Source organism: Oncorhynchus tshawytscha, linkage group LG18 (assembly GCF_018296145.1).
Source record: "Oncorhynchus tshawytscha isolate Ot180627B linkage group LG18, Otsh_v2.0, whole genome shotgun sequence".
Lineage (NCBI taxonomy): Eukaryota > Metazoa > Chordata > Actinopteri > Salmoniformes > Salmonidae > Oncorhynchus > Oncorhynchus tshawytscha.
This window is the reverse complement of record NC_056446.1, coordinates 33,590,138-33,617,317: the sequence shown is the minus strand read 5'-3', so window position 1 is coordinate 33,617,317 and position 27,180 is coordinate 33,590,138. Positions and strand designations below refer to the sequence as shown.

The 27,180-nt window shown below is 43.8% G+C and overlaps 1 protein-coding gene across 3 annotated transcripts; it reads left to right on the top strand.

The window, feature by feature from the left end:
* LOC112217909 (potassium channel subfamily K member 10-like) lies at positions 1 to 26,679 on the top strand. Of its 3 annotated transcripts, XM_024378518.2 has the most exons (8): positions 2 to 823; positions 8,329 to 8,466; positions 8,587 to 8,972; positions 19,953 to 20,070; positions 22,678 to 22,838; positions 23,776 to 23,968; positions 24,970 to 25,112; positions 25,449 to 26,679. In XM_024378518.2, exons 3-8 carry the CDS (start codon positions 8,634 to 8,636, stop codon positions 26,112 to 26,114), a joined length of 1,620 nt encoding a protein of 539 aa, XP_024234286.1. In that variant the 5' UTR covers positions 2 to 823; positions 8,329 to 8,466; positions 8,587 to 8,633; the 3' UTR covers positions 26,115 to 26,679. The 3 variants fall into 3 exon arrangements, with proteins under 3 accessions (XP_024234284.1, XP_024234286.1, XP_024234285.1); XM_024378516.2 differs by lacking the exon at positions 8,329 to 8,466 and having other exon boundaries at positions 1 to 823; XM_024378517.2 differs by lacking the exon at positions 2 to 823 and having other exon boundaries at positions 6,209 to 8,466.
* Positions 26,680 to 27,180: the final 501 nt, after the last annotated feature.

Genomic DNA, 27,180 nt, shown 5'->3' with positions numbered 1-27,180 from the left:
CCACCTGGTATATTCAATACCTGGGGGCTGCCGCATTCAACCTCATTCATAAGGGGAGCTTTTGTCCGTGAGCTCCGTGCTCTACACAGCCTATACAAGCGTCGGGTTTTTTGGAAAGGTTGGCGAACAAGACAAGCTGTTTTAATAATCAATGCCTTGCCCATCTACAATGCTAGCAAACCTGATTTATCCATGTTGAACTTGGATGGCATATGCCTCGCCGGGTTGGAGTGCTGCCGTAAGAACACCTCTTGGCGCACTAGCATTAAAAAGAGCGGGAGAGAGACGCACGCGCCACCACCCAATTAGCTTAGTCCTTTGCTGAACAGTCTACATTTGTTACAGCGGTAGAGACAGCAATTATTGAACATGTAATCGTGAAGTTCGTCAACGCTGTAGGAGCCCGGTCTCTTCCTACGTGTTGTAGTTGTTTACAATACAAAAGGACTGGCGTGGAATGTGGTGCAACGAGCAATATCGAGTGAGCGCCGCGCTGGTGTACCTAGAGTAGAGGCTGCTGCGGGGAGAGAGGAGCTTGTAATGAGCTTTTTACCCGGGTGTACACCTCGTTCCCACTGACGAGCAAAATAATACACGGATTATGTGTTTTTACTCTCTACCGTTCTCCATCCTCTCTCGGTTAAAAACAAAGGATTCAATAGAAAGGGCGTTGAAAGATTTCACATAAAGACAAGGTTTTTCTGTTGTTGTTTCCAGTCAGTTGTTTTCGCCAAGGGTTCGGTCCATTGTGGCAAACCGAAAATCAAGATGAAATTTCCCACAGAGAACCCAAGAAAACCCGGGCACTCCAACCCTTCGCCAGGTTTGTATTGGAACGTTTGTAGGTAATCAATAAAAGCAGAACGATTGAGTTTAAAGCATCCAATATTACCCTAAGTCTACTTGTTTAATTAAACATACTTGAAATAGCCTAACCTTTATATAGTTGGACTACAGGTGAAACTTTAACTGTATTGATAACCATAAAACTGTTGTTATTGACATACTTCCATTTATGGCAGCAGTGAATGTGTACAGGAGGTGCATGTGTTGCATGACCACTATCCAACGAGGAATGGCGCATAGCCTACCACAATTGTGTTACTTATTATGATTACATTTCATCTAGGCCTGGCACCAGGATGACATGCCTGAGGGGGCATTTTAAATCCGCAAGTATTGCTTTAGTCCTAATAAAACAAGGTAGTGTTCCTACTGCTGTTCGAATGTACAAAAATGTATTTGAAATGTAGCCATGCACATCAACAACCGTTGTTTTATATAATAACGCACGAAATATATGCGCCCCATTAAGACACACGTTTATCCGAAATGCAGCCTTAGCTGCCATAGGCCAACACACAATTTGCGCCTACCAACAAGCACAGAACAGCTCGACACGATGAGCACCACTAACTTATGAAAGATTCTTACAGGCTCCATAGCTTAATTTCTGTCGAATTTGTTTCACTACGCAATGAATGTAACCTAAAGTAAGCCAAGCTGCACTTCTCCAGGTGCGCATTATTTTCTGTGGGAGAGTTTCAGATAAGCTAACTAATTCAATCCTACTCATTATTCTATATCCATATCTGATGTTAAATGCCCAACATGACAGTAGCCACTTTGAATCTGCCACAAATTAAAATAAATTCCCATTCAGAGAGCAACACACACATTTGTTTTACTATCCTTGTGGTGACCACTAAATGTATTACCATTCAAAATCCTCCCCCTTAAATTCTGACCCTCACCCTAACCCCTAATTGTAACCCGAACCCTAAACCTAACCCCTAAGCCTAAAATGGCCCTTTTCCAAGTGGGGACCGTCAAAATGTCCCCGCTTGTCCAAATCGTCCTTTTCTGACTTCTGGTACCCACAAGGATAGTAAAGCCAAACCGCACACACGCTATAGCAAGAGAGCAGGTAGGGGGGCAAAAAAAATGTCTGTGTGTTGTTTTCATGGTATTGACATCAGTTTTACAGTAGCCTATCACACAACGACTGTGTAATGCAAATGAATGATAACTGATTGAACATTTTCACTACTTATTTTAGTAGGCTACACAAATTGTATTGGTCCTATAGTACTGCGACAAAAATGTAGGCCTATCTGAAATGCTGCCACATACACAACTGTAATTTTGTACATAAGAATGCATGCCATTTTGAAGAGAAGCCCCATGAAGACTGGTAGCCCAAGATGTGGTCATTATAACAGCACCATCAATTGGACATGAAGAATCACGGATAAATCTAGTGTGCATTGAAGTAAAAAAGAATAGGACTAACGTAACTAAACATTACATAAAAAAATTGGAAGGAATAATTCTGGCATGGCGGCCAGGGCCATAAATGTTGTCACTTACCATGTAGAAGAGTTGCAGCCTACTCGATAATGTTTTGAAGTTTCTGATTCTATTCTCCTTCCTGGTGAAATGTACTTGTCAGATTACTCTCAAATGTAGCTGGACAAGCTGAGCTTTTCATTGATGTAACATGCTGTGTCTGTGTTCACTGAATACATTCTTCATAGTGGAGAATAGGGCTGGGCGATATGGCCCAAATATTATATCATGATATTTTTAAAAAAATGGCAGATTTGATGGTATTTAATGTTTTTTAATAATTTAAGTTCTTTGAGTAGTGAATTACCCTAGGGTGGCAACACATACATTCTAAGTGATTTCAATGGGTCTTTCTGCATTCTGATTGTTTTATACTGTTCAATTGTACTTCAACCTCCAAAAAGTCATACTTTTCATCAATTTCTGCATTTGAGATCATTTCCACACTGCCACGTAGTGCTGCACAATTTTGGCAAGCAATCTGGGCCTTATTTTTAACCAAATGTTGCAATTTGACTTGTGATTTAGAGCAAAACACTTGGGTTAACTGTTGGAATCATGGAAATAGAATGTCTATTCTAATTATATAATAGTGGGCACTTTTAATACAGTGTTTGACATGACAACGAATGAAGATGCCAGGGAGGAGTTATTGTGACAGGGTAGGAACTAAAGTGTTGATAGGTGTTTCCTACAATCTTTGGCTACATTGAATGTTTTCTCTTAGTTACTTCATGTAGCTAACATATTCTTGCTTTGCGTTTACCTCTAATTTAGAAGATACTGTTGCACAAACATGCTGATTTAGGTCTACACCATCACTGGTATTATCAGGCTGTATAGCTAATTACGCTTGCTCTTACTCAGTACATTTATTAGCTAGCTAGCGATTAGCGTAAGCGGCTAACAAGATTTAGGAACGTCTTGCTAAGAACAGACACACTAGTGGTTTGCAGATGTAAGAAACACAAGCTAATAGTGTAATTATAGAATGCTAGTAGATTTATATTAAGAAGCAAAGTGTCAACTGCATCGTTGTCATCAACATTGTTGCATATGCTGCATTGACCATGCAGATTGGACGCAAGTTTTGTGGTCGAGGAAAAACAAAAGCGCTCCTTGAGTGACAGGAGCTGGGGCTAGGTCTGTGTGGAAAGTGGCATGGAGAGAGAGAGAAACTATAAAAGTGGACGTTACACACTGCGTATCACATTTAACAAACCAAACGTTCAAATACCGTTATAGAAGGTAAAGTAAAAACCCAAACCAGTCCATGCATCAATACTGGTATATCTCCCAGCTCTAGTGGAGTTGAAATTTTCACACGTTACTGTAGATGCCCCAAATGTTCATCCATATTTCAGTGCCAACAGCACAGTCGACATTGACTATTTCCTTCGCTAAATCGTAATGACATATCCCCCAGCACAGCACATTTACACTTCCTCTCGCTTCCATCATCATGCTTACCCACTTTGCTTTCAACTCCATATTCCTACAGAGTTTTACTCATGAGTCTCCGTCGTTTCCTTGGATCTGGTGTGCTCGTGCCTTACTGGCATGCCTCGCTGAGCTTTTCGAATCCAGCACCACATTGCACTTTTTCAACACACCCATATGAACTGCGGAAAAGTTTGACACCGGTGTGCAGATCCGTAGCTTCTGACTGCAGTAACTTGTTAGAAGGGTCGAGGAGCAATAAACTTAAAGCTTGGCTTACATCTGTGCCATATGCGCGAATAGATTTGATTTCACTGAGCATCTCTGTGATGTTCACTTAATATCAGAATGACTGACACCGTGGAAAGATGGCCAGTCCATCTCTGATCAATAATTATTTTCAGTTTTTCCCCAGTGTACTGTGCAGCCACTGTGGGTTTCCTGAAGAAAGTGTACAGGGAGCAACACACGTTGAAAATGTTCTAGGTTCCTCCACCTCTGCTAGCAGGTTGCTCAGTGAGCTTGGCATTGGTCTCGACATGATGGTCCTCAGTTCTTTTCTAATTATATGCCTGGCCCCTCCACCCCATAGAGTAGGCCCTGGTTTCATCCCACCCGGAGCCACATATTGGCTATGGCTCTGATCCCAACCCCAAAATGACAGAGGTCGTCTGTTTTTTTTTTTAAAGGACCTTACTACTGAATAGTGTCTGTTCCAGGTGTGTAGGTGTCAAAATAAGAATAGTGGAAGAGATGGAGACCTGCACACTGTCAAAAAAATATACAGTGCCTTGCGAAAGTATTCGGCCCCCTTGAACTTTGCGACCTTTTGCCACATTTCAGGCTTCAAACATAAAGATATAAAACTGTATTTTTTTGTGAAGAATCAACAACAAGTGGGACACAATCATGAAGTGGAACGACATTTATTGGATATTTCAAACTTTTTTAACAAATCAAAAACTGAAAAATTGGGCGTGCAAAATTATTCAGCCCCTTTTACTTTCAGCGCAGCAAACTCTCTCCAGAAGTTCAGTGAGGATCTCTGAATGATCCAATGTTGACCTAAATGACTAATGATGATAAATACAATCCACCTGTGTGTAATCAAGTCTCCGTATAAATGCACCTGCACTGTCATAGTCTCAGAGGTCCGTTAAAAGCGCAGAGAGCATCATGAAGAACAAGGAACACACCAGGCAGGTCCGAGATACTGTTGCGAAGAAGTTTAGAGCCGGATTTGGATACAAAAAGATTTCCCAAGCTTTAAACATCCCAAGGAGCACTGTGCAAGCGATAATATTGAAATGGAAGGAGTATCAGACCACTGCAAATCTACCAAGACCTGGCCGTCCCTCTAAACTTTCAGCTCATACAAGGAGAAGACTGATCAGAGATGCAGCCAAGAGTCCCATGATCACTCTGGATGAACTGCAGAGATCTACAGCTGAGGTGGGAGACTCTGTCCATTGGACAACAATCAGTCGTATATTGCACAAATCTTGCCACTCTTCCATAAAGGCCAGAAGAAAGCCATTTCTTAAAGATATCCATAACAAGTGTTGTTTAAAGTTTGCCACAAGCCACCTGGGAGACACACCAAACATGTGGAAGAGGGTGCTCTGGTCAGAGGAAACCAAAGTGGAACTTTTTGGCAACAATGCAAAACGTTATGTTTGGCGTAAAAGCAACACAGCTCATCACCCTGAACACACCATCCCCACTGTCAAACATGGTGGTGGCAGCATCATGGTTAGGGCCTGCTTTTCTTTAGCAGGGACAGGGAAGATGGTTAAAATTGATGGGAAGATGGATGGAGCTAAATACAGGACCATTCTGGAAGAAAACCTGATGGAGTCTGCAAAAGACCTGAGACTGGGACGGAGATTTGTCTTCCAACAAGACAATGATCCAAAACATAAAGCAAAATCTACAATGGAATGGTTCAAAAATAAACATATCCAGGTGTTAGAATGGCCAAGTTAAAGTCCAGATCTGAATCCAATCGAGAATCTGTGGAAAGAACTGAAAACTGCTGTTCACAAATGCTCTCCATCCAACCTCACTGAGCTCGAGCTGTTTTGCAAGGAGGAATCGGGAAAAAATTCAGTCTCTCGATGTGCAAAACTGATAGAGACATACCCCAAGCGACTTACAGCTGTAATCGCAGCAAAAGGTGGCGCTACAAAGTATTTACTTAAGGGGGCTGAATAATTTTGCACGCCCAATTTTTCAGTTTTTGATTTGTTAAAAAAGTTTGAAATATCCAATAAATGTCGTTCCACTTCATGATTGTGTCCCACTTGTTGTTGATTCTTCACAAAAAAATACAGTTTTATATCTTTATGTTTGAAGCCTGAAATGTGGCAAAAGGTCGCAAAGTTCAAGGGGGCCGAATACTTTCGCAAGGCACTGTATAAATCCAAAACTGAGTCTTGAGTGCAAAATAAATATCTTTACTAAAACATCAGGGTGCCCAAAAAAAATCATTGTTTTGTTTTCAACTTACGCACTAACATTTCGGCCTCAGTGTAAATCTTGGCACCACAGGAGGCTACTGAGGGGAGGACAGCTCATAATAATGGCCGTATAATGAAGGCGAATGGAATAGCATCAAACACATGGAAACCATCTGTTTGATGTATTTGATACCATTCCACTTATTTCCGCTCCAGCCATTACCACGAGCCCGTCCTCCCCAATTAAGGTGCCACCAACCTTCTGTGGTCGGCACAAACACCTGGCTTCTATTTCAAGGTTAATTGCACATGTCACATGATCAAGCAAGAAAACACATCAGAAAACCGATGAATCAGTACCTAGTACAATAGAATGCATGATCTAGATTATATACAAAAGCAGACAGAGAAATATAATCAATTATTGCTTTTAAACATACCATGTGAACATTTCCTCAGAATGATCCCAACCCTAATTAGGAGACTTCTCAGTCATCATTCTGACGCTTGCACATTGGTAATTGTCAATGAAAAATATCAAAGCTAAGGATGGCTGGGCTTGGTTAAAATCCTGGATGGGAGACCAAATGGATAGTTGTAGGTAAATCAACTCTCCAGTAGGAGGTGCTGTCCAGTTCTCTTTTTTTTCTGATGGTGGATATAATGTTGCAGATCTGACATTGTTTCAAAGGTACAAATTCAACATAGCCAAACCTTGTGTAAAATATGTTGAAAATTGGTTACCATGATGACATAATTCTATGTTGAAATTTCACCCTTAAAAAACAGTTTACGTTGATGACTTTTTACAAATCCAATGTATTTTCCATGTAGATTCCACATCACAATATGTTGACAAATTACATTGAAACAACGTTGATTCAACCAGTTTGTGCCCAGTCGGAAGAGCGAACCATGTTTTCTATTGGCCTTTTATGTATAAAAATATATGTGAACATGTGTGAACATAATTTATATGTGAACATAATTTAGTCACTCACCAAGGTCCCTATGCCCTTGTTTGTTCTATTTGAGGGGAATTGACAATGGCCACACTCTAGTCAGTTGAGGTGAAGGCTAAATGGCTAATATAATGCCATTAAAGACACCTTGGTGTGTTACAGTTGCTGCAGTATAGGGCTCCATTGAGAGATGGGATAAAAACACATGACCTCATCGGACTTAGAGCTCGAGCTCTGCATGGGTAGTTCCCGCCTATCCTGCATGTATGCACGTCCATGCGGCTGCCCTCTTCTCGTGCACGGTCACATGTTTACCCAGCCGCCTCTCCAACCACCAGTGTAGCAAGTGATTTACCTGTCTAGCTGTTATCATCAGTATGACCTTCTGGGAGAAATGCCAGACGTGATTTATGGGCTACATGCAGCCAAGTGTTGCACATACAATTATTCTCCTTTTTGTGGCAGGCAGAGTTTAGCGTTGCTCATCAAAATTCATTGAACCTGCAAGACCACTGTAGTGAATGTTTTTCCTTACAGTGACATTATTAAATGGTTACATAAATCACCAGCACTAATTCCATTGGTTTTCATCACCAAAATCAAGGCTTCTTTGTATAGTGTGTACCCATGAGATGTGCCAGAACGGTGACGACTTTCAAGCATAATCTTACATAATGTGATGATGACAACGAGCATCTTGAAGGTATGACGATGAGGCTCATGAAAAAGAAGCAATGCAGCTGGAAAAAACATTTTCAACGCTTTGGCTATGAATTGTGAATGTTTATAACTACAAATCCATATCACAAGGGGACAAACAGAAAATTAACCCCCGGTTTTCTTTTCAAATATTATTCAGACAGTACAGCATTAGGACATCATCTACCAACCCATAATTTTTTCATATAGAAGGCTCACTTTTTAATCCATAATAACATAGCATTCTCAGCCTGCTTGAGGCTACGAGCCATACCCATCCAGATCCTGTGAATCCACTGGCTGAAATAGCGCTCTGAGGTGCCTGCTTTTAACCGTAATGGGTTTTCTGAAAGCCCACAGAACACTTTGAGATTCACTCTCTGTCTCTCTCGCTCTCTCTACCATCTCAAAACCTCAAGCATCAAGACACACTCCACTACTGTTTCATTGTCATACTCCTGGGACTGATAGACTGAAGCCCAAACTGCCCAGGATATCAAGCCCAGTTCCATATGGTATTCTTACAAGGTTATTCACCTATTCCTGACATGCATACGGTAGTGTATTCCACCCCTTCCTTTCATAGATTTTTGGATTGTCCAGTGTGTGATTACAAATTGAACTTTACCCATAGTGCAGTTCCTAACAATAGTGTTTCATCATTTTATTCTCTGCAGTGGCAGCCCAGACCAATCTGTTCTCCCAAAAGAAGGTCCAGCCAGGCATGATGAGTTCCAGCCTGGTGCAGGCCAGTGTGGCCACCATGCAGAACCCCATGGGCTGCACTGTTCCCCGACTCTCTCCGTCAAGGCCCGCCAGCATGGTGGCCAGCATGGAGGCGGTGGGTGAGGACGGCTCGCCCCTGTTTACCGTCATGAAGTGGAAGACTGTGGTGGCGGTGTTCGTGGTTGTGGTGGCCTATCTGGTCGGGGGAGGTCTGGTGTTCCGGGCCCTGGAGCAGCCCTTCGAGAGCAACCAGAAGGTGACCATCACTGCGGAGAAGGCAGCGTTCCTGCAGAAACACCCCTGTGTCTCACCGACGGAGCTGGAGGCGCTCATCAAGGTAAGGAAAGACCGCAGCAGCCACTAGGCCAGTCTGCAGTCGATACTGGAGCTCTCCTGTCTCCAGTTGTCTGGGGTCCCTAGTGGGGACTCAGGTCTCCTGAAACCTGAACTCTGTATTGATCCAATGCTAGCCAAGCCCCACACAAACACTATACACTAAACACCGCCAGCCATCCTGGAATAAGATGGGAACCACACTAAACAGGCTAGTGTAATAACATAACTATAGAGTCTAGCTGTGTCACACTGAATTCAAAGCGACCACTGACCACCATACTGTGGGCGTGACTCTGCATTATGATTGATAAATGCCGTATGTGTGCTATTTTGGCCAATATGCCCAGAAGCCTGCGTGCCAGCATGTGGAGTAATTCAGACCTTGGCTGCCACCACCAAACTCTCCTCACTGTGATGCCTAATGACACTCGTTATTTTAGTGCCTCACGGGGAACGTGGTTGGCATAATAACTGCTCAGAGACACGACTGAGGAGAAGTGGTAGAATAGTGATCAGAATGACAATCTGACAATTTCTACATCTAGGTGGATGTGTAATGGTGGTGGTTCACTGAACCATGCATGATTGATAAGAATTGTAAGTCTGAATCCTAAAGATCTGTGTTAGTTCCCCAAGCTAATGCCTAAGCTTTAGTTTAGCAGGCTAACACAGTCTTGTGGCGCACTGTAGACTCCGGTTCGAATCTCGGTCCGTCACAGATGTGTGGCATTATTTAATCTGTATCATAGGATAGCTATGATAGATGTCCATACAACCAGGAATACATTATGTAACTCATTAGCAATACTGACTTCCCTTTCTTTCATCAGGTCTATCTACAGCAAATAAGAATGTTGGCAGATACCCCTATCATGCAATTGTATGCTATTTACATTAAGTCATTCTATAGATTTCCTCTTTTAGATTCATCTTGATCCATTTGACTTGGAAGGGTATGCCTGCCTGTTCTTAGAGTCCTACTCCCTTTTAGTTGATAGAATCATATAATAATATAAGCCATTTAGCAAACACTTTTATCCAAAGCAACTTACTGTCACGCGTGCATACGTATGGGTGGTCCCTGGAATCAAACCCACTATTCTGGCATTACAAGCACCATGCCCTACTAACTGAGCTACAAAGGTCCACAGGACATTGAGACAAACCTCTCGGACCCAGCTCACGACAGCTTCCAGAAAACAACAGCTTCTTCAATCCAATGTTTCACCTCCTGGAAAATGAAAACCGTGAAGAAGTGAATCTGGTGAGGAGAAGCCTAATAAACAGAGCTTTATTTGACTTATACTGCAGCGCTCTCCCTTCTGCAAGCGCCAGCAGGGTTTTCAGGGCTGAACGCTTCCAGCTCCTCGTAAAACAGTGTTTGAATCAGCCAGATATTGACCCCTCAGCTGTGAAACACTGGATAATACAGGACAGGATAATGCAGGACAATGCAGCACATAGTCCCACTGGTGTAGGGAAACAAATTGCCAGGTAGGGAGTCCAAGAGGAGTTTATCCTGGCCGGTTCACTGATACACGGTGAAACACAAAGATGCCAGTGTGAACTGTAATCATTAATGCCTTGGATACTCTTCGCTTGCTATTACTCAAGGATCTGGGGTTTGTGCAATGAATGGAAGTGAGAGCGTTTGTAATTGTTTTTGTTTGAACTGTTAAACATCCACCTCATTTCACAGTTAATCTTAGTTACAGTAGAACTCAGTAGGGAAACGGGCTAAAGCAGAGGGCTGTCACATTTCGGATGAATTCCTCTCTGGAAAATGGTGCTCGGGGATGGAGGGATGCCAACGCAGTTGCCATGCCTCACTGCATGCTCTGGCCCTGTATTGCTTAGAATGCAGAATTGATATTTTCCTGCAGAGTTTAAACAGGCAACTCAGCACTAATTGACATGTTTCAGTGTATATAGAGCATCTGCAACCCAAAATACGTTGTCCCTTAAAAATATACACTACCGGTCAAAATAGTTTTTCTTTATTTTGACTATTTCCTACATTGTAGAATAATAGTGAAGACATCAAAACTATGACATAACACATGGAATCATGTAGTAAAACAAGTGTTAAATCAAGTGTTAAATCAATAATCACCACCCGATGCTATTACTTCCGGCGCCGACAGAGATGGCCGCCTCGCTTCGCGTTCCTAGGAAACTATGCAGTTTTTTGTTTTTTTACGTGTTATTTCTTACACTAGTACCCCAGGTCATCTTAGGTTTCTTTACATACAGCCGACAAGAACTACTGAATATAAGATCAGCGTCAACTCACCATCAGTACGACCAAGAATATGTTTTTCGCGATGCGGATCCTGAGTTCTGCCTTACAACCAGTGTAACCGAGTGGATCACATGCAGCGACCAAAAAAAAAAAAAACGACTCAGAAAAAGAGGGAAACGAAGCGGTCTTCTGGTCAGACTCCGGAGACGGGCACATCGTGCACCACTCCCCAGCATTCTTCTTGCCAATGTCCAGTCTCTTGACAACAAGGTTGATGAAATCCGAGCAAGGGTAGCATTCCAGAGGGACATCAGAGACTGTAACGTTCTCTGCTTCACGGAAACATGGCTCACTGGAGAGACGCAATCCGAAGCGGTGCAGCCAGCGGGTTTCTCCACGCATCGCGCCGACAGAAACAAACATCTCTCTGGTAAGAAGACGGGCGGGGGCGTATGCCTTATGGCCAACGTGACATGGTGTGATGAAGGAAACATACAGGAACTCAAATCCTTCTGTTCACCTGATTTAGAATTCCTCACAATCAAATGTAGACCGCATTATCTACCAAGAGAATTCTCTTCGATTATAATCACAGCCGTATATATCCCCCCAAGCAGACACATCGATGGCTCTGAACAAACTTTATTTAACTCTCTGCAAACTGGAAACGATTTATCCGGAGGCTGCATTCATTGTAGCTGGGGATTTTAACAAGGCTAATCTGAAAACAAGACTCCCTAAATTTTATCAGCATATTGATTGCGCAACCAGGGGTGGAAAGACCCTGGATCATTGTTACTCTAACTTCCGCGACGCATATAAGGCCCTGCCCCGCCCCCTTTCGGAAAAGCTGACCACGACTCCATTTTGTTGATCCCTGCCTACAGACAGAAACTAAAACAAGAAGCTCCCACGCTGAGGTCTGTCCAACGCTGGTCCGACCAAGCTGACTCCACACTCCAAGACTGCTTCCATCACGTGGACTGGGAGATGTTTCGTATTGCGTCAGACAACAACATTGACGAATACGCTGATACGGTGTGCGAGTTCATTAGAACGTGCGTTGAAGATGTCGTTCCCATAGCAACGATTAAAACATTCCCTAACCAGAAACCATGGATTGATGGCAGCATTCGTGTGAAACTGAAGGCACGAACCACTGCTTTTAATCAGGGCAAGGTGTCTGGTAACATGACTGAATACAAACAGTGCAGCTATTCCCTCCGCAAGGCTATCAAACAAGCTAAGCGCCAGTACAGAGACAAAGTAGAATCTCAATTCAACGGCTCAGACACAAGAGGTATGTGGCAGGGTCTACAGTCAATCACGGACTACAGGAAGAAACCCAGCCCAGTCACGGACCAGGATGTCTTGCTCCCAGGCAGACTAAATAACTTTTTGCCCGCTTTGAGGACAATACAGTGCCACTGACACGGCCTGCAACGGAATCATGCGGTCTCTCCTTCACTGCAGCCGAAGTGAGTAAGACATTTAAACGTGTTAACCCTCGCAAGGCTGCAGGCCCAGACGGCATCCCCAGCCGCGCCCTCAGAGCATGCGCAGACCAGCTGGCCGGTGTGTTTACGGACATATTCAACCAATCCCTATACCAGTCTGCTGTTCCCACATGCTTCAAGAGGGCCACCATTGTTCCTGTTCCCAAGAAAGCTAAGGTAACTGAGCTAAACGACTACCGCCCGTAGCACTCACATCCGTCATCATGAAGTGCTTTGAGAGACTAGTCAAGGACCATATCACCTCCACCCTACCTGACACCCTTGACCCACTCCAATTTGCTTACCGCCCAAATAGGTCCACAGACGATGCAATCTCAACCACACTGCACACTGCCCTAACCCATCTGGACAAGAGGAATACCTATGTGAGAATGCTGTTCATCGACTACAGCTCGGCATTCAACACCATAGTACCCTCCAAGCTCGTCATCAAGCTCGAGACCCTGGGTCTCGACCCCGCCCTGTGCAACTGGGTACTGGACTTCCTGACGGGCCGCCCCCAGGTGGTGAGGGTAGGCAACAACATCTCCTCCCCGCTGATCCTCAACACTGGGGCCCCACAAGGGTGCGTTCTGAGCCCCCTCCTGTACTCCCTGTTCACCCACGACTGCGTGGCCATGCACGCCTCCAACTCAATCATCAAGTTTGCGGACGACACAACAGTGGTAGGCTTGATTACCAACAACGACGAGACGGCCTACAGGGAGGAGGTGAGGGCCCTCGGAGTGTGGTGTCAGGAAAATAACCTCACACTCAACGTCAACAAAACTAAGGAGATGATTGTGGACTTCAGGAAACAGCAGAGGGAACACCCCCCATCCACATCGATGGAACAGTAGTGGAGAGGGTAGCAAGTTTTAAGTTCCTCGGCATACACATCACAGACAAACTGAATTGGTCCACTCACACAGACAGCATCGTGAGGAAGGCGCAGCAGCGCCTCTTCAACCTCAGGAGGCTGAAGAAATTCGGCTTGTCACCAAAAGCACTCACAAACTTCTACAGATGCACAATCGAGAGCATCCTGGCGGGCTGTATCACCGCCTGGTATGGCAACTGCACCGCCCTCAACCGTAAGGCTCTCCAGAGGGTAGTGAGGTCTGCACAACGCATCACCGGGGGCAAACTACCTGCCCTCCAGGACACCTACACCACCCGATGCTACAGGAAGGCCATAAAGATCATCAAGGACATCAACCACCCGAGCCACTGCCTGTTCACCCCGCTGTCATCCAGAAGGCGAGGTCAGTACAGGTGCATCAAAGCTGGGACCGAGAGACTGAAAAACAGCTTCTATCTCAAGGCCATCAGACTGTTAAACAGCCACCACTAACATTGAGTGGCTACTGCCAACACACTGTCAATGACACTGACTCTACTCCAGCCACTTTAATCATGGGAATTGATGGGAAATTATGTAAATATATCACTAGCCACTTTAAACAATGCTACCTTATATAATGTTACTTACCCTACATTGTTCATCTCATATGCATACGTTGATACTGTACTCTATATCATCGACTGCATCCTTATGTAATACATGTATCACTAGCCACTTTAACTATGCCACTTGGTTTACATACTTATCTCATATGTATATACTGTACTCGATATCATCTACTGTATCTTGCCTATGCTGCTCTGTACCATCACTCATTCATATATCCTTATGTACATATTCTTATCCCCTTACACTGTGTATAAGACAGTAGTTTTTTTTTTTTTGGAATTGTTAGTTAGATTACTTGCTCGTTATTACTGCATTGTCGGAACTAGAAGCACAAGCATTTCGCTACACTCGCATTAACATCTGCTAACCATGTGTATGTGACAAATAAAATTTGATTTGATTTAAAAAAATTGTTTTTAGATTCTTCAAATAGCTACCCTTTGCCTTGATGACAGCTTTGCACACTCTTGGCATTCTCTCAACCAGCTTCATGAGGTAGTCACCTGGAATGCATTTCAATTAACAGGTGTGCCGCCTTAAGTTAATTTGTGGAATGTATTTCCCCCTGAATCCGTTTGAGCCAATCAGTTGTGTTGTGTCAATGTATGGGTGTTATACAGAAGATAGCCCTATTTGGTAAAATATTATGGCTAGAACAGCTCAAATAATCAAAGAGAAACGACAGTCCATTACTTTAAGACATGAAGGTCAGTCAATACGGAACATTTCAAGAACTTTAAAAGATTCTTCAAGTGCAGTCGCAAAAACCATCAAGTGCTATGATGAAACTGGCTCTCATGAGTTCGCCACAGGAATGGAAGATCCAGATTTACCTCTGCTGCAGAGGATAAGTTCATTAGAGTTACCAGCCTCAGAAATTGCAGCCCAAATAAATGCTTCACTGAGTTTAAGTAACAGACACATCTCAACATCAACTGTTCAGAGGAGACCGTGTGAATCAGGCCTTCATGATTTGATTACTGCAAAGAAACCACTACTAAAGGACACCAATAAGATGAGACTTGCTTGGACCAAGGAACACGAGCAATGGACATTAGACCTGTGGAAATCTTTCCTTTTGGTCTGGAGTCCGAATTGGAGATTTTTGGTTCCAACCGCCATGTCTTTGTGAGACGCAGTGTGGGTTAACAGATGATCTCCACATGTGCATTTCTCACTGTAAAGCATGGAGGAGATGGTGTGGGGTGCTTTACTGGTGACACTGTCTGTGATTTATTTTGAATTCAAGGCACACTTATCCAGCATGGCTACCACAGCATTCGGCAGCGATACGCCATCCCATCTTGTTTTGGCTTAGTGGGACTATCATTTGTTTTTCCACAGGACAATGACCCAACACACCTCCAGGCTTTGCATCAGATGACCTGGTCTCCAATTGAGATGGTTTGGGATGAGTCGGACCACAGAGAAGGAAAAGCAGCCAACAAGACTGTTGGAAAAGCATTTCATGTGAAGCTGGTTGAGAGAATGTCAAGTGTGCAAAGGGATAGCTATTTGAAGAATCTCAAATATAAAATATATTTAGATTTGTTTAACAGTTTTTTTGGTTACTACATTATGTTTTTACTATGTTATTTCATAGTTTTGATGTCTTCACTATTATTCTACAATGTAGAAAATAGTTATAAAAAAATCAGACAAACCCTTGAATGAGTAGGTGTTCTAAAACTTTTGACCAGTAGTATTTTTTAATTTCTACACTGACATTCGCTGACATAGGAGTGTTAGGCATAGATGTACTTTGTTTCCTGAGTGGATTTTTGTGACTCGTATGTGGCAGCATGCAAGGTATTTTGTCATCTAAAAGCTAAAATGGGATTTCAAATTGAACGTGGCGTATCTTTGGAGTGCTTAACGTTTAAAAAGTGTTCTTCGTTGGTAAAAGCAACAGTGTCCCCTCTAATATATGCAGAGATAATTGCCTAACTTTTCAGCCCAGGGAGGTTAAATTATGCCCCAAGTCTTAAAAGCATCTGCTGTGGAATGAATTATTCATTAGGGGCTATTGTCCTGGAGGACCCAGGATGTATGGAAGTGGGCTGGGAGAATGTCAACTGTTTCTCCTGGTCTCTGCTCTGGGGGGTTTACTGCTGCTTGGGATTGAACAGATTACTCATTACACTATCTTATCCCTCAAAGTCCAGTAATGTGCCACATCATGTTACAAGTGTAGCTTGATTTACTACAGTACCCACAATACGCTGGTGACTAGGTCTTTCCATCACACTGAATCTAGAGGATCATTAGACCTTTTTTTTTGGAATTTTACCCCTTTTTTTCTCCCCAATTTCGTAGTATCCAATTGTTGTAGTAGCTACTATCTTGTCTCAACGCTACAACTCCCGTACGGGCTCGGGAGAGACGAAGGTTGAAAGTCATGCGTCCTCTGATACACAACCCAACCAGCCGTACTGCTTCTTAACACAGCGCGCATCCAACCCGGAAGCCAGCCGCACCAATGTGTCGGAGGGTACACCATGCACCTGGCAACCTTGGTTAGCGCTCACTGCGCCCGGCCCGCCACAGGAGTCGCTGGTGCGCGATGAGACAAGGACATCCCTACCGACCAAGCCCTCCCTAACCCGGACGACGCTAGGCCAATTGTGCGTCGCCCCACGGACCTCCCGGTCGCGGCCGGTTACGACAGAGCCTGGGCGCGAACCCAGGGACTCTGATGGCACAGCTGGCGCTGCAGTACAGCGCCCTTAACCACTGCGCCACACGGGAGGCCGATCATTAGACCCCTACTGTATATTGCCAGATCATATTGTTGTCAACAACTGAGCCAGCATCGTCAAACATGAGGCAGGGTGCAGGCTGGTGTGTATGGCGTGTCATTCGATCCCTTCCATCCCACGGTGGTCCTACCCTGGCGTGCCACTCCATCCCACGGAGGTCCTACCCTGGCGTGTCGCTCCATCCCACGGAGGTCCTACCCTGGCGTGTCGCTCCATCCCACGGAGGTCCTACCCTGGCGTGCCACTCCATCCCACGGAGGTCCTACCCTGGTGCCTTTTATTAATTACAATCACAGCCATAGTGTTGGGTATCACCCCACCGCTCTTTGTCTATGCACACAGCATCGTAAACATCCTCCTCCAATCCAACGCGAAAGGTGATTTCTCTGGCAGAGAAAAGGGCAGATGATAAGCAGTGTTGGGACGTGTGCCAGGCTGCTTCTCTAGTTTCTTAGCCCAGAAGTAGAGTCTACAGGACAGGCAGCGCATGGCAGGGCCAGGAAGAGCAGGGTTTGGGCCAGACTACTGGGGGGAGTGATATATCTCCCCTGTACTCTGTGTCAGTTCTGTGGCAAACACTGACAACCTTCTCCTGTGGAATCTCTACAGCACTTTTTCTCACACTGTTTATGGGGGTAGGGAGTGACTTTGAGCTTACATCCACTACAGAATCTAGTCCCCCTACATCAACTCATGACTAGTACTAGTCTCTTGCTGCAATGCATAAGTGGCAATAACAAAATGTTGCAATATAACCAAGTTATCTTGGCAAGTTTCACACATTACTGCATGTGGTGTCTGTGCATCCCGACAAAAAGATAAATGCATGTGCCATGCATTGGTTAACTGAGAAGGCAGCTCAACAAACATACAAGGTTCAGCAGAAGAATGTCTATGCAAGCACATTAGGAGAGAATGAGTGTTATTTGCCCTAATTAAAAATGTTTAAACCCCTACCAAAAATGTTCATTAATTATAATCCACATTGTAATTCACATTTCCTGTTTCTGCATGATTATATTGCTGCTATAGCAAACCTACATCTTTATGAATAGGAAGTTACAGAAGCAATGCAGAACATGTGGTTGAACAGAGGCTAAAGAAGGACCTCACAACCCACTCTGCCTTAACACAGATCTTTCAGGCATGTTTTACTCCTATCAGATCCTACATACGCTATGTTTTAAATGCATACAGATATAGGATCTTAAATCGACCAGTTTCTCACTGCAGGAAAATAAGCCTGCAGCAACAGGAAATGTGAATTATTGTGTGGATTATAATTAATGGAGTTTTTTTGTAGAGGATGATACAATTTTAGTTAGGGCAAATCAAGTCTGAATTTTTTTTAAGTGGAAATGACAAACTTTAGAAACCTTTTCAAACCTTGAATACACTAAGTTTGCATTTCCTGGTGTGCAGGATTAAGATCCTGTATCTGTATTTCAGAGTGCAGATCCCTGATGGCGATGGCTGCTTCTAATGGAGATGACATTGATCTCTTTGGAACTCATTCAAGGTGTCCTGAAGCAAAACCCATTCTGATAGAAACGCTGAGTCACCTTTCATTATCCAGGCATGCTGCTGCTCTGCCCAGTGCCAGGTCTTCACCAGTCCTCTGATACAGGCAGGGGTTTCATTTAGATGTCATTAATAATCTGTGGAAAGGATGGGGCTCAGGGAAAGGATCACAGCTGCTATCCTTGCTTTCCAACCAAGGTGCATGAATTGAGGAGCAAACTGAAGTGAACAGGAAATTCAGCAACTCTTGGAGGACAGTGGAAGTTGATTTAAAAGCAACCTGAAATGCTTTAACAATAAATAATCATTTTTATCCTCCAAGATTTGCTGAATTTCCTCTTCACTTCAAATAGGATGGGGCTTTTTTGTATTCATTATTTTACTAGATAAGTTGATTGAGAAACCATTCTCATGCAAAGCAACAACCTGTTACATGGGAGAGGAGAGGCATTGCATGAATAGTAAAGTCTTACCACAGTAAATAAAATGTATTTTGTGCTTCAAAGTTTAGCGTGTCCAAAGATCTTAGTCAGATGTGTTTCATTATATAGTGATCCAAACAAAGCCTGGGGCAGATGTACAGTAACTGCTCATCAGACATAAGCTATGATTAGTCAGTTTGGAAAGACGAGCTGATTGCATGTGTAACCAACCAGAGTTCAAAACCAGGTCTCCTGCGCATCACAATACTGTGTTAGCCCGCTGTAGCTACGGTAACAAAATTCTTCAGGTCTCAGGCAAGGTTAGTCATCACTCAAGCATGGTTTGAAAATCCACCTCCATTACACAAGCCGCTATCAGCATGGTCAGTGATGATCAGATACAATCCGGTCCCTCTGTCCTCTCCCTCTGTCCTCTCCCGTTGTCCTCTTTCTGTCCCCTACCGATGTCCCCCTACCTCTGGACTGTCATGGTGTCTCCTGCTCTGTTCTTGTTTACTTGGCCTTCAACCATTTCCACCTATCCCACCATCCCTCACACCCTGAGCTACTTCCTGTTGCGTGACACGCCGATGTTCCATCTGGCATGCCGGCTTCCTGACGTGTAGCCTGGAAGACTGGCACAGAGTGTGAGGGTTGCTCAGGACATTGTGGGCATCATGTGCCCCACCCACCCCACGTGCCCTCTCTCTCTCTGTGTGTGGCACTGTCCTGATGATTCACCGTGCAGAGGCGTCGTCAGCGCTAAGCTACACAGCAGTCATATGTTACGCAACTGGCTCCTTTAGGAAATCACATGGGAAGGTTTGACAGATCCTTATGCGAAAGCCCCCCTGAGAATTCAGCTATTCAACATGCAAATTATGTTATGGTTTAGCACTCAACACATGCTTTTACAGCTGTAGGATAACTGAAAGAGAAACTGTCAAGAGACTCCAAGTACCACCAAACAATGCTGCCATTTTGAACATAATACCATCATCTTTATCCACAAGAAGTTGTCTAATTCCTTTTAAACTGGTGAATGTCTTTTGCGTTTGTGTGTCCAGCACTCTGTAGATGCTGTGAATGCTGGGGTCAGCCCGATAGGAGACACATCCTATAACTCCAGTCACTGGGACCTGGGCAGTGCCTTCTTCTTCGCCGGAACAGTCATCACAACCATAGGTAATAGCATCAAATCAAATGTTATTGGTCGCATACACATATTTAGCGAAATGCTCATCTTGTTGGACACATACCTGCTCTGTTTATTCCCATTGAGGCCTATGTGATCAATCACATCTGTAGTTACATTACCTGTTATTCTTGACCATTATTCAACCTGTTTAATAAAGGCAATAGATTGTTCTGGATCCCCTTATTCACACTGAGGCTGTTGTTCATTGACCAATGTTCCTTTTTTTTGAAGTTCAACTTTTCTTGTGGGGTAGGAAGTGAAGTGCTCTGTTGAAAACAATGCAGAACACTTCCTAAAGTGTTATCTGTAGATAAAAGCCTTGGTAACACTTTATTTGGATAGTTCATATTAAATCAAAGTTTATTTGTCACGTGCGCCGAATACAACAGGTGTAGAGGCTCCGGACTCTGACAGTAGCATGACTGATTACCGATTGTTACGAAAACTTAACTTAAAATCGTCCCTAATTAAACGGCCATTCCGATTAATCAGTCGACCTCTAGTATGTACGTACAGTCACTGTGGGGACGACGTCCTTGATGCGCTTATTGATAAAGCCAGTGACTGATGTGATGTACTCCTCAATGCCATCGGAAGAATCCCAGAACATGTTCCAGTCTGTGATAGCAAAACAGTCCTGTAGTTTAGCATCTGCTTCATCTGACCACTTTTTTTATAGACCGAATCACTGATGCTTCCTGCTGTAATTTTTGCTTATAAGCAGGAATCAGGAGAATAGAGTTGTGGTCGGATTTACAAAATGGAGGGTGAGGGAAACATTTGTATGCGTCTCTGTGTGTGGAGTACAGGTGATCTAGAAAAAATGTTTTCCCTCTGGTTGCACGTTTAACATGTTGATAGAAATTTGGTAGAACTGATTTGTTTCCCTGCATTAAAGTCTCTGGCCACTAGGAGCGCCGCCTCTGGCTGAGTGGTTCCTGTTTGCTTATTTCCTTATAGCTGACTGCTAGCAGTCTTAGTGCCAGCATCTGTCTGTTGTGGTAAATAAACAGCCACGAAAAGTATAGCTGAAAACTCTCTAGGCAAGTAGTTTGGCCTGCAATTTATCACAATATACTCTACTTCAGGCGAGAAAAATCTAGAGACTTCCTCAGATTTCGTGCACCAGCTGTTGTTTACAAATATGCACAGACCCCCCTCGTCTTGCCGGAGTGTGCTGTTCTATCTTGCCGGTGCAGCGTATATCCGCTGCAAAACAATAGTATTACATTTGTGATACTCACAAGAATGGTATTGTCAACGTCACTGATTTGAAAAGACAGGATTGTTTATTAGCTACCCCCGTAGCTGTGAATAAGGTCCATACCAGCAAACTGCCTCTCAGGGGTTTTGATATGAGATCAATGTGGGATTGGTGTGTGAGTATGAGGCTCTTGTCAGATGAAATAACGTGAGCTGCTCTGCTCCTGGAAGTCATGCTACTGTCAGAGTGAGGAATGGTCTCCATTATCTCCTTGACGATGGTGGAAAGCTGATGTAGCTAAACCAGATGTTTCACCTTCGTGGTTCACTACTGCTTTGTTGGTTTGTTATTCATTTTCAACAGGATTAGGAATGATTTATGAGGATGTTTGGAGTAGTTATCAGACAGTGTTGGTGTAATTCAAGTCAAGTGCATTGGTTAATGAAACATTCTAACATTTTACCTGAGGTAGTGCCATTTACATTGGACCGTATGGGCCAGTTTCCCGGAACCAGATTGTCTACTTCCCAGAATAAAAAGCTTCACTTAATGGAGAATATGCATTGAAAGTAGTCAGGGTCCAGGAAACTGTCTCTGTGTTGCTCTGCTGCTGTGTTATAGGTGTGGAATCATAGCATTGTCTTCAACAGAACCTTCCAAACCATTGAAGGCCTTTAGTTTGATGGTGGGGCGGAAGGAGGCCTTTAGTTTGATGGAGGGGCGGAAGGAGGCCTTTAGTTTGATGGCGGGGCGGAAGGAGGCCTTTAGTTTGATGGAGGGGCGGAAGGAGGCCTTTAGTTTGATGGAGGGGCGGAAGGGAGGCCTTTTAGTTTGATGGAGGGGCGGAAGGAGGCCTTTAGTTTGATGGAGGGGCGGAAGGAGGCCTTTAGTTTGATGGGGGCGGAAGGAGGCCTTTAGTTTGATGGGGGGGCGGAAGGAGGCCTTTAGTTCGATGGAGGGGCGGAAGGAGGCCTTTAGTTTGATGGAGGGGCGGAAGGAGGCCTTTAGTTTGATGGAGGGGCGGAAGGAGGCCTTTAGTTTGATGGAGGGGCGGAAGGAGGCCTTTAGTTTGATGGAGGGGCGGAAGGAGGCCTTTAGTTTGATGGAGGGGCGGAAGGAGGCTTTTCACTTTCATTTCAGTGGCATGTCTCTAATTAAATCAGAATAGTTGTTCTAGCCTATACCCCCTTCTGTGATTCCAAGTGGAAACTGACACTGCAAGCAGTGGACAAAGGGACAGAAGCTTAGCTAGCAGACAGCCCATGTTGGCCTTTTGTAGATAGCAGTGTGTGTATAAGTCTATTGGTTGTCTGCCGTTGATAAGATATAGAGGTTTAGGGCTTTTCACATCTGAAAAACATCCTCTTCTCCTTCTCTGTTCCTTCCACAGGGTACGGTAACATTGCCCCAAGCACGGAGGGCGGGAAGATTTTCTGTATCCTGTATGCAATATTCGGCATCCCTCTGTTTGGGTTTCTGCTAGCCGGTGTGGGGGACCAGCTAGGGACCATTTTTGTGAAAAGCATCGCGAAGGTGGAGAAAATGTTCAGAGTAAGTTCACAGCATACAGTAATCCACAGCATGAACAATATGAATAATGATGATGCTATTTTGATGTACTATAAGAATAATTATTGATTATCAAAATAACTTAAATGTGAGATGGTGATAGGCTAGAGACCTCAAACTCAACTCTGGACCTCCAAGCCAGTTCCACTGTATTGTCTAATTGCTCCGCTGGGACACCAGGTGGGTGCAATTCATTATCAGGTAGAACAGAACCAGCAGGCTCCGGACCTTGTAGGGTAAAGGTTGAATACCCCTGGACTAGAGATTAGAGAGATCTGGGGGTTTTCCAAAGTGAAAGTTTGCACATACTGAGTGAGGTATTATCCTCTGTTAATGATATATGGGGTCTACATTATTGCTTGTTAATGAGCAGGGGGCGATGACTGTCATGCTTTACTCTGATTGGCCCAACAGCTCCAATCTGTCCTGTGGGGTTTTATAGTGTTGCAGTCAAACAGGAATACCTGGGAGGTATTCATTACGCCTCGCAACGGAAATCCTTTACTGTTTAAGAACCAAACGGAAAGAAATGGGTAGGGACCTACCTGAATTTGTGCAATAGAAACTCTCGTATTCATTGCAAAATATTTTGAACAGACTAAACGTTTTGCAACAATCTGCATAATGAATATACCCCTGGGGTGAAAGCTGTACTGAGTGAGCTATGCCTCTGTGACAGCCCACAGCCACAACCACCGTTACGTCTCATTTGATCTAATCAGGCATCTTTAGCTCATCACTAGGCGGTGTCTGAGTGGATAAATAGATGCCACCTTGTCAGAGTCACAAATGTCATCACTAGTACTCAGTAGGGATGCCAACACACTGTGTGCCTTCTGTTAAAATGACCTCCATCGCCTACACTGTGTGTGTGTGTGCGCCTGTTTGCGTGTGTGTGTGTCCTCTTCTCCTCCCCCAGCGCAAACAGAACCAAATCAGCCAGACAAAGATCCGAGTGGCCTCCACGTTACTCTTCATCCTGGCGGGCTGCATCCTCTTCGTCACCATCCCTGCAGTCGTCTTCAAACACATAGAAGGCTGGACAGGACTGGAGGCCATTTACTTTGTTGTCATCACTCTGACAACTATTGGAATAGGAGACTATGTGGCAGGTAAGAGCTAGCATATTTCTGTACTGTAAGGTTTAGGCAGTGAAAGTGCCATAAACAGATGTTTATCTGATAATGATCTCTAAATTACTGCCATTTTGAGTCAGACATCACAGTATAAGCTTTATACTAAGACATCATAAAGGCTCATAGAGTACATGCTTAAAACAACTAATAAAGCATTTAAATTAAAGTGTTACCCGCACACTGCTCTTGTTCTGACGAAGGCCTTGTGGTCGATACGTAAAGCTTATTAAAGAGCAGTGATGCTATCAATAGCAGTGTGAGGGTTTCTTCTTTTTTCTCATCTTATTCAACTATTACCATGCACTTGTGAAAAAGATCAGATCAGATGTGCTCATGCCTTTTTTGAATATATTACCACATTTATCATTCTAACAACTGTTTGTACCCATTCATTTAGCTTTAATAAACTCTATTATGGTTGGAGGAGGTGTCTGTCATTTCTTCCTGCTGTGCCATTTCTACTGTGGCTATATATTTATCATTCATGGAGGGGTCTTAGTGAACGTGGAGAGGGTTCATAATGTGAAAAGCAATTGTCTATTGCCTTAGTGAAATTGATGTCCATTAGCAGGCTGTCATAGCTCGGTCTCTCTGACAGAGCTGCTGCCGCACCGTACTTATCATTTATTTTCCAATCTCTATTTGACACACAAACGCTTATCTTCAGAGAATTAGCTTTGGTCGTTTCTGTTCTCTGGATTTTTGACTGTAACTACCAACTGGATACCACGAAAAAGGGGTAAAATAATAAAATATATATGTTCCAAAATAATCTGACTATCGGGGTTGTTTTCATTAGGCACCAAATGGAAGAAACTGAACTGAACTGAAACAGGGAGGGACTGCATGCACTAATCCAATAAGAAACACACATTTTTGGTTTCAGTTAAAAAATATTTTGATATGGTTAGCACTCCTGAACATGACCCAGGTCTCTCATCATGCTGACCGTTTCATTGTTTGTTTACATCCTACAGGAGGGGACCGGAGGGTGGAGTATCGTAATTGGTATAGACCACTGGTGTGGTTCTGGATCCTGGTGGGTTTGGCTTATTTCGCTGCTGTGCTGAGTATGATCGGTGACTGGCTGAGGGTTCTGTCCAAGAAGACAAAAGAGGAGGTAAGATTATATGACTACGGTATACTACTATGGAATAAAACTGTAATGTTGTAGTTGAATACTACATGGGTGAATTTTTTTTTATACATAAGCCCAACTTTTAACCTAAATCCAATGACGATGTGAAATGTTTTGTGGATTTCACGTTGAATTCACGTTGGTTGACAACTCAACCGAATGTTGAGACGTTAAACTGACGTATGTGCCCAGTGAGTAGTTACTTTCATCAATTCTGTAAACTGTTCCTTTAAGGTAATAGTCGGTTAATTTGGATTGTCATGCGTTATAGTATTTCATGGTGTGAAATGACCTTGGTTTTATCTTGACATGCACAAGGTCGGTGAGATCAAGGCCCACGCGGCTGAGTGGAAGGCCAACGTGCGCGCCGAGTTCCGGGAGACGCGGCGCCGCCTGAGCGTGGAGGTCAGCGACAAGCTCCAGCGGGCCGCCACCATCCGTAGCATGGAGCGCCGTCAGCTGGGCCTGGACCAGCGGGCCGTCTCCATGGACATGCTCTCCCCGGAACGCCGTGCCGTCTTCAACAGCCTGGACACCAACCCCTACAAGACCTCGTCCCAGGAGAGCATTGATACCAAGATCAACAACCTGCGTCTAAGAGGGGCTGAGTGTGATCCACACCGGTCTGACAATGTGGCCGCCTCGGAGGACAACATCTTTAATCGCTTGGGCTCTGCCACCAAGCTGGCCAGGAGGAGCAAGAACCGCGAGCTGAAGAAAAACATCCCAGATGAACTACGATGCAGGCCCTATAGTACTCCGCCCATGGAGATAGGGGAGAGGAAGGAGGAAGAGGAGGAAGATGAGGGATTAGACAAAGAGTTCAACACCAGCCTGTCCGATCTGCCGCTGTTCGTGGAAGTGTGCAAGCCCCAGAACGGTTTTACAGTACCATTCATACCACTACAGACCAAAGATAAAGAAACTGAGGAGGAGACATTTCAACTTGAAGAAAAGGAGCTGCATATCCAGATGGATCCTTAAGACTGTTGGCTGTTTGTCCTGAGAATATTAAGTTTTAAACATCACTACCGTATGTGCCTTACATCTCTCACTCCTCTGTGCTTGATATTGGGGGAACAGTTGTCCCTGTGTGCTATGTAATGTTACTCAATATTCACTGTGCCGTAATAACCTGAAGTTAAGACATGGGCATCATCAGTTTCTACAATCACCTGGTAAAATATTGAGATTTGGGGTTCTTGTGGTACAGAACAACCAAAATGATGGTCATGTTTATTTTGAGGGAAGAGAAGATGGCTGCTAATCAGAAGAGTCAATGATAAAGTAAATAAAATGCAGTAGCAGACTGCTATGATGTCTCTTTGGAGGGTTGGACCTATATGCACATAGTGGACTTTGATAGTCCTAAACACTATCTAAAGTCATTTTAGGACCAAAGAACTGAGCTGCTGAGAGAAGAACAAACATTGTGAAAGACTGGAGAGTAACTCAGATTTGGTCTCATTCCATCACAATACATAAACTCTATAAAAAATAGATTAAAAAAAAAAAGGAATAAACACAGCCACGTTGTGTGTGCATGTTACATGAGCTAAGCTGTTTAATGTCTAAGTGTATGACTACGCTACCAACTTCATGAACTTTCTTTAAAACTTGAATCTCAGGGCTTGTGGTCCTAATGTTGTCGTTGAAATGTGACTAAAGGATGCTGCATTCACACTTTGTAAAAGAGGAGCTTTGGCTGCACTTAGAATGGCTTTCAGAAGATGACAGTTTATGACAATGGAGTGGAAGATTAGCCACAATGCAAGGAAGGAGAAAATGCCCCTAATTGCACAGACAGGATACTGTCAAATTTGAGAATTTGGGACACAGAGGTTCTTTGGTGGTAACATGTATGATTAAAACAATCCAAGGATTTGCTTGAATACAGTGTGTTACTCTGAGATGACATCTTTGTTATACACAGTGTACCATGTTACATTGATGTGTTCTATAAAGAACATTGTGTTCTGACAGATGAGGGATAATGACAATGAAAACATGCACGAATCAACTTTGCATTTCGATTGTGGTTTACTAATAG

Bases quoted from the DNA above. Each gene is read 5' to 3' on its own strand.
- LOC112217909 (XM_024378516.2), top strand. From the start codon at position 769: ATGAAATTTCCCACAGAGAACCCAAGAAAACCCGGGCACTCCAACCCT. The intron at 22,839-23,775 runs GTAAGTTCACAG...CTCCTCCCCCAG, and splicing joins AGGTGGAGAAAATGTTCAGA to CGCAAACAGAACCAAATCAG. The intron at 25,113-25,448 runs GTAAGATTATAT...GACATGCACAAG, and splicing joins CCAAGAAGACAAAAGAGGAG to GTCGGTGAGATCAAGGCCCA.